This window comes from Talpa europaea (assembly GCF_964194135.1).
Source record: "Talpa europaea genome assembly, chromosome: 11".
Lineage (NCBI taxonomy): Eukaryota > Metazoa > Chordata > Mammalia > Eulipotyphla > Talpidae > Talpa > Talpa europaea.
Genome location: NC_140078.1, coordinates 18,009,191 through 18,017,404, shown reverse-complemented (window position 1 = coordinate 18,017,404; position 8,214 = coordinate 18,009,191). Strand labels below are relative to the sequence as shown.

The 8,214-nt window shown below is 50.8% G+C and overlaps 1 protein-coding gene across 1 annotated transcript; it reads right to left on the bottom strand.

The window, feature by feature from the left end:
* Positions 1–479: 479 nt before the first annotated feature.
* Positions 480–8,214, bottom strand: REM1 (RRAD and GEM like GTPase 1; the record flags this gene model as incomplete). Its single annotated transcript, XM_084247962.1, has 4 exons — positions 480–751; positions 2,225–2,426; positions 6,766–6,848; positions 7,875–8,214. The coding sequence occupies 4 exons, from the start codon at positions 8,212–8,214 to the stop codon at positions 480–482; spliced, it is 897 nt and encodes a 298-aa protein (XP_084104088.1).

The following is an 8,214-nucleotide window of genomic DNA, read 5'->3' as shown; positions in this document are numbered from 1 at the left end:
CTGAACACACAATGGGCACAGTGATTTTCTTGACTCACCCCAGATAGACACCAGCTGGCTGGCTGCAGCCAGTGTAGATGGGAGAGCAAGGGTGGAGAGGCCTGCAAGCGCCCAAAAGAAGAGGTCTGGGCATTTCGACGGGTCATCTTTCTGTTCTGATTTATTGTGTGTTGGGGGTGTCTCTGAGCATGGGCCAGAGTCAATCAGGGACAGAGCCAAGGAACAAGGAATATTTTTACAAAAAGACAGGCACCCCATAAAGACCCTACTCTGTCCAGTTTGGGGCTTCGGCCCTTGTCTGTCCATTGCTTCCCCAGATGGAGAGTTACCTAAAGCTGGAGCTCTGGGGATGCTGCGACCCTCAGGGAAGCAGATGGGTAAGGCCTACCAAGCGGACTCCAGGACACTGGTGCGTCTCGGTGGCATCCGTGGAGCCCAGAACGTGCGCTAGTGTCTGCACTGCTGGACGGAGGGCGGCTTCACAGCACGGCGAGGTTGTGGCAGGACTTGGATTGGGCCTTGAGCGCCTGGCGGCGGGCGCTGCGGGCTGTCAGGCGTGCCAGGAATCTCCGCGCGCGCTGGCCCAGGCTTGCCCGCCTTCGCGACCCGGGTGGCTCCCGGGCCGCACTGTCCCGGCGGCGCAAGCGCAGTTGGCGCACCACGCCTTCGAAGAGCTCCGCCACGTTGTGCTGCAAGGTGGCCGAAGTCTCGATGAACTTGCAGTCGAACACCACAGCGCAGGCGCGACCCTCTGAGTGGGGCCAGATGGAGGAGGCGAAGCCACAACCGGATGGCAGAGGGAAAGGCAGGTTCAGAGTCAACAGAAGCAGATTTTCCCACCCCATACCACGTGCCAGCTGCCCGGGCACTGGGAGCAGCCAGACCGGGCTTTGAGGAGTTACCCTTGAAACTGACACCGGTAGCAGCGTGAGGCTAGGAAGACAGGGAGGCTGGGGCAAGGCAAAGAAGGGTCTTGTCCGTGCATTATAATTAAAATGTGAATCCAAAAATTGCATCAAAATGAAACATGCAGGGCCTCCCCTGGTGGCGCAGCGGTTGAGCGCGGGACTGCGAAGCTGCCTGCAGCCTCTGCAGCACCGGTTCGATCCCTGGCTGCCGGCGAGGGTCCCACATGGTGCGCAGACCTCTGCCGCCCGCTGCTCCCCTCAGCAGTGTACTCTCGTCAGTCTGCCTGTTCTGCTCCCCGCTCTGGCTCTGGTGAATTCTCTCACCCCCCGCCCCCCCACGCTTCTGACTGTACCGAATGCTTGTATAAATAAATAAATATTAAAAAAAAAATGAAACACGCAGATTCCTGAGCCCACTCACAAAGATTTGTTAAGTTTGCAATGAGGGCTGGGAATCTGCCTCTTAACAAAATCTTTCGGGGTAAATGTTGTGGCATTTTGGGATGTCCTCACACAAAGCACAAGCCTCCCATCTCCAGGACGCCACTGGGTCTGGGCTCCAGTCTTCAGTGACTGGTGATCCTGTGGAACTGACTTTCCCTCTCCGGGACTCAATTTCCAATTTCCCAGATTCTGTCCTATACCCAAAGGGCCATTTAAAGATCTTTTTGAGCCCCACCCACTCTTATCAAACATGCAAATATTCCCCTTTCCACTTTAAATACAACTTATATACAACTTCAAAGTCTTGCTGACTGACACAATATTATGTTTTTTGGACAATGAAAGCTTTGTGAAATTTGAATTTATAATTTTCACTGTATTTTGGAGCCAATTAATTGTCCTCAGGTCTCAGATGTCAGCCTCTGAAAAGTCTGTAGGTACCGGGCCTATTATGCCTGATGGATCACGTATCTCTGATGAAGGGCATGGCGGAGTCATGTGGGAATTTTAAAGTACAGATGTGACAGGGTCAGGTCTGGTTCTGGAAAACCTCAGCAGAGTGTCCAGAACGGACTGAGTGGAGATAAAGCACAGGACTGGCCCAGGTTAAAGTGGAGATGCCAGGAGGGGGCAGGGCTGTGGGCTTGAAGTGAAGGGACTGTGGGGTGAGGGAGACAGACCCGGCTTGATTTAGGGGAGCGGGAGAGAAGGCAAGCCTGGCTCCTAGCTTTTGGGCTTAGGCAAGTGGATGTAGGATGGCAGCGGGAAAGGGGTCAAAGGGCAAGCCATCCCTGAGATGGAGAGCAGCCACGTGGAGCAGTGACAGCGGGCGGAGAGAAACATGGAGGAGGAGGGTGGAGCTGCGGACTCACCTTCCACAGAAACTTCCCGGCAGCGTGCCAGGTCCGCCTTGTTGCCCACCAGGATGATGGGCACATGGTCCGCCTGGTGCGTGCGCCGCAGCTGAATGCGGAGCTCAGAGGCGCTCTCGAAGCTGCCTCTGTCTGCGATGGAATACACGATGATATAGGCGCTGCCCACCTGCAGGCACGATTCGTGGCTCCCGTTTTCGTTCTGTAGGCGAGGAACCCCAGGCCGGTCCTTAGAGAGTACCCTGGCCCTCACTGAGAAAGGTGTGGCTGGGGTGATCTAATGGGTGGGATGGACCTGAGCTTTATACTTAGGACAGGTGTGGGGGACAACTTCTGCCATAATTCGCTGTGTCATCTTGGGAAAACCACTGTTCTTCACTGGGCCTCAGTTTCTCTGCTTCAATATTCTCCCATTCATTGGTTCCCTTGGTAGGTAGGTTGGACAGTGGACAGAAAAGATTACTATATATGATCCAGTGATTCCACTACCAGGTTTCTACCCAAAGGACACAAAAACACTAATTTGAAAGGAAACCTGCAGTGCTGTGTTTATTGTGGCACTATGTATGATAGCTAAGGTATGGGAACAACCTAAATGCCCCCAGACAGATGAGTGGATCAGGAAGAGGTGATATATTCAATATATACACAATGAAATACTACTCAGCAACTAAAAAAGATAAACTCATGCCATTTGCAGCAACATGGATGGAACTGGAAAGGATTATGCTAAGGGAAATAAGTCAGAAGGAAAAAGAGAAATACCAGATGGTTTCACTTACAGGTAGACTATAGGTAGAAATCGTAGGTAGAAATCGTACAGGTAGAAATCGTACAAAGGGTCAGGAAAAAGACAAAACTTGCAGGCTGACCATAGGTCTGAGGTATACAGCAAGGGAGGGAGAGGGGTTGGAACAGGGAAGGGAAGAGCACAGAGTACTATGGGGATAGCTCATAGGACTATGGGGATGTGCTGTGGTGATGGGGGATTTATGGGGACTACACCTGAGAGGAGAAATCAAATGTTCAAAAATGAATAAAGATGTAAGAAAATAAAGTTAGCTAGAAAAAGAAGATGTATTTGATTTCTTTTCCTGCTAAGGAAGGTTCTGGCTTTGCTTGGTCAGCTCTTTTGTTTGGTTCTGAGGACGACATGTCTTGCTGGACAGTTTTTTTTTTTTTTTTTTTTTTGTTGTTGTTGCCTGTAGTCCAGAATTATGAGAAAAAAGGATAAGGGAGAAGTGAGGAAAGGAGAATGGCTTCAAGGGGAGGAAAGTTTTAAAGAGAGATGAGGAGCGAATGTGGAGTGTGAGGAAGGGGGTGGGAGATGCAAGGGCGGTGTGAAGAAGTGGTGTCCTCCATGGCCACGAAAGGCTGACGTAACAGGCTCCGTCCCATCCTACTTTCTTTATTTCGAGGGAGGCCGAGGTATGCGTGGAGGAGATACAGTCATCTTATAAGCAGGGACTTGCATGATTTAATCACGATCATGAAAGAGATAGTCCCCCATCAGTACCCCTCTGTCAGCACCAGTGGCCTCCCTGCATGTTTTTCTCAACTGGTTCTCAGTTCCATCAGACCAAATCTCCTTTTTATGACAAAAATATTGTGATGGTCCTTTTACTATCCTGAAATGAAATTTCCACATGCTCTTGTGTGATCAATAATTGACTTGCCTAAATCAAGGCTTGGCCTTTGTCCTCAGCTTGGGGGAGGTTATCTCTAAGCTTGGAATGTCCTGTGAATGTCTTATTTACCTGGGGACTGCGAGCCACACTAGACAGCAACAGAATGATCTGTGCTGGGAGAGCCATGCAGGTAGTCAAGCATGTCCAACACCGAGTCCTTATAGAAAGCTTGGACACCACAACTCTGCCACCAGTTCCCCTGGTGGGCAGTGCTGTGTGCATCTGTGCACCTTGCATGGGAGGTCCGTGCTTTCCTGGGGAGAGTGGGAAGCCGCATGGGCAGATCTTTTCCATGGGCTGCTGTTAATCCGCATGCTTTTGCAGATTAACTCATCTGGAATTGTGAGTAAAAAATAGAAGCCCTTGCAAGTTGCTTGACAAGGAAAGGAAAGAACTGGAGTACTCTTGAGGTTAGCTTTTTGTCAGGGAGAGTACTCTGAAACTGGACCATCTGAAATCACAGCTTTGTATGTTTTGGTAAGACACAGTTCCTGTCCTCCTAAAGCTCATGATCTGGAAAAGAGGCTAAGGGGATGGAGAATTAGAATCAGCGTGGTAAGTGCTACCAGCAGAGAGGTATCATGTGACTGGAGGAGACTTGAAGTGGCAAGGGGTGGCCAGAACTGTTCCACCTGGCAGAGGAAGTGGGAGCAGGGGTTGAAAGGATGAGCAGGCCGAGTAGGAGAGGAGAGGGGTCTGGGAGTGGGAAATACTGAATGTGGAAGAAGCATTTTTTATGAGGGGGGAAGATTCCTGAAAACCTTTCTGATGACCAATTAAGACAGAGGAATAGGAAAGCATCAGATCTGGGGTCAACACCATGTCAAAGAAGGTAAATTCTCAATAGTCATATTGGTCTTTCCCCAGCTCAGATAACCCTGGGCGGAGGGAGACAGAGGTGGGTTCTCAACCTTGAATATGGACAAGTTACTTCCTCCTCCTGGGACTCAGTTTCCCCATCTATAGATTGAGAGGGTGGGTCTTGACCATTCGTCCACTCATTGCACAAATCTTTATGGAGGACTTGCTATCTTTTAAGATAATAAAATCTGGTCGGTGCATGGATTGGTGGGTAAGATTCCAGGAACCCTACAGATATAGGTCTCATTCATTAGGTCTGGATGAGGCCTGAGAATATGAACCAGAGGCCTTCCTGCTTCTATCAGCTTCTGCCTCTCTGACGCCAATGAAGACCATCTAGCTGAGGATGGGAAGGGTGGATGCTGATCCCAATAAGGTTGCTATGCATGGGGCCCCCGTTGGGGAATGCTTCATGGTCCCCACCCAGGGACACTGGCTCAGTGTCTCCATTTTAGTTGTAGGAAAACCAAGGACCAGAGATGAGAAAACTCAAAGCCATACAACAAGCTGGACAAAGAATTTTCCTGCTTTTCAGTCTAATACTCTTCCTCCCCATCTCCCAAACGGGACTCCTACTCTGGTAACTCGTAAATCACTGGACTCTGCCCCATAAGATTCTCAACTGCATTCAAAGTAGGTCTTCCCTCACCTGTCTGTGAGCACCGTGAGGTGAGGGGACACGTCTGTGCTGCTCTCTTCTGGGTTTCCATGCCTGTGATATACACCCAACATTTATTTCTTAATGAACAAATGAATGAAGCAGCGAAACCTCAGCTGAAAGTTCAAAGGTGATGCCCCCAGGAGGGGATCTTACAGACCTGGGTTTGAATCCCACTTGCTATCTGAGAGCTTTGGACAGATTGCTTAACCTCTCTGAGCTTTGATTTCCTCATCGGTAAAATGGGAATCAGAATAGTCACTTTATAGTTTTTGTCTTGACTGAATGTACTAATAAGTGTCTAGGGCTTAGCACAGGCACCGACATTTAGGAGGACAGTCCATAAATGTCAGCCAATGTTAGGAGAATCATCATCATCACTATTATCCTCATTTGGACCTGGGTTTCTTTTTATGTTTGTTAATAGGAATTGGCTTCCTAGGTCTTCATGGCTAGCCTTTGGGCCTGTCTCTGGGCTGTCAGGCATTCTTGTCAATCAGCCAACACTGCCTTCCTAAGCCCCATCTATGTTAGGGGAGGGGCCTCGCCTGAGACAGATGGGATCCCTCCTGATTTAAAAATCCTTTTTTTTTCTTAATTGTATTTCTTCAAAGTTCTACAATGATGAAATATACTATCTAGCAAGAAAAGGGAAAGCTCAAACAAGATAAGGAAAGCATAGCAGGAGCTTGTCCTGCCTGCTGCTTGCTTCCCTGCTCTGGCAGGGCTGGGAAGGAGGCCCTTGGGTTTCTTTTCTCTGTTGCTAACTCTTTTACTACCAGGTTATGATTGACAAGAATTATCATCATTTATAATTCTTCACCTGTGTCCAGCATTTTTCAGGCTCCAAACTGTGCTTACTTCTATGACTTAAAAAAAAAAAAAAAAAACTGGTAAGGAAGGCAGAAATGATCGACCCATTTATCAGATAAGAAAACTGAAGCTCGGAGGGCAAGTCAATTGCACAAGGCCACACAAATGGTAAGAAAAAGAAAGCAGGGTTCAACTTCAGGCATCTGCTAGTCCCAGTAACCCCCTCTGCTCATTGTGGGAGGGGCTGTGGGGTGGGGTGGGGTGAGAGTGTCATAGCCAAGGGGAGAAGCATCCCCTGGGACGGCTGCAGGGAAGGAGTCAGCAGAGTGAGAGAAGGGGTGAGGGCTATGAGGTCCCTCTGTCTCTGGATGGAAAGACTGTGTAGGGGCTGTGGGCTTGGGGATGCTGAGGATGAGCCCTGCCCTGCCCTGCTCTGTAGTGTCCTGGGAGGGGGCAGGAGCTTGGCACCAGGCTTGGTATCCACCCGCTCTCCCTCCCTCATCCTGCTTGTTGTGTCGTACCATTTTCTCAGCCTCCCAGGTGTCCATGACCACCAGCGTGGTGTCCTCCCCGTCCACTGTGAGGGTCCTCTCGTATACATCTTCTGCAACCGAGGAGAGAGCTGGATCTCAGGGAGGGGGCAGGCCCGAGGAGCGTGTGATTCCCTTGCCCCTTTTCTGGTCACAAAACCCTCTCCACTTCTCCTTGGAGTGCTCACACTTTGTTCTCTGTCTCTCCTGATTGGTCAAGAAACTCCTCCAGGAGCCCATATCTCCCAGCTGCCAACACAGTGCCTGGCATGTAGTAGGTGCCAAGAATGCTTTTGTTGTTTTGCTTGATTGGATAGTGGGGTGGTGGGGTTAAAATTGGTCTGGGAGTCCCCCAGTCCCACTCTGTCCCTGGCTCAGTGTATGCTGGCAGGTTACATGACCTTCTGGGCCCCAGTCTTCCCAGGGGTCACACATCCAGGTGTCCATATGTACACCCCTCCTCGGGGTTCTCACTCGCAGAGGGATCTAGGCCCAAGAAAGGGCCTGGCCAGAATGTCCCCACTTTTTCCTTTGCTTTCAACTAACTCCCCTCCACATGCACCTATCTCAGCCAGTCCTGCAAGGGCCAATCTTGATTTCCTCTGTCCTGTCCCCCATTATTCTGGGACCCTTGACACACTCAGCTCACTGTATATCTTGGTCGGGAATGCAGGAATCTACGTCCCAGGACTGGGAGAATGGGCATCTCTTATCTGGGCAGATGGTGGTGGCCATGGATGGTTGTCTAAGGGACTGGGCTGGAGACCTGGGCCGGGTGGTGGTCACCATTTCTTGACACTGACACTCATGGAACTTAGAATCGCCTCCCTTATAACATGGAAAGAGTCACCTTCTTCCATCCATGAGAAATTGGCAAAATTCCCCCCCACTCAAGGAAGTTCCCTCCCTTGACCAGGGCGCAGGCTGCGCCCTACATAGCCAGGGAGCCTCACTCACATGTCATCTATGTAAAGGATGCCTGTTAGAGTGGACCAGTGCACACTGCACACAATTGTTCTTGGCACCCCTGGGCCCCTGATGACACCCCAAAGGTCTTTCACTCCTTTGACCACATCCCAGCCCAGCCCGCAGGGCCCTACCTCCCAGCTGCTCATGGAGGTCCCGCTCCTGCTTCCCTGCAAAGAGGCTGGCCAGGCTGGTCTTCCCCACACCAGGATCGCCGAGCAGCACCACGCGGTAGAGAGCCTCCCAGGAGCCTTCAGAGTCACTGGATTCGGAGGACCAACTGTTGGGAGCAGGTGAAGGTTGCCGGGCAGGAGGGTTGAGGGAAGCTGATTGGCCCAGCCGCAGATGCTGAGATTTTGCAGAAGGTGCTGTGCACAAGAGGCCAGGCTGGCGCCCCCGGGGGGACAGGGGCAGAGGAGTGCTGGCTCGCCGGCGCAGGGAGGTTTTTGCTTCTTGCTGGGTGTTTAGTGTCAT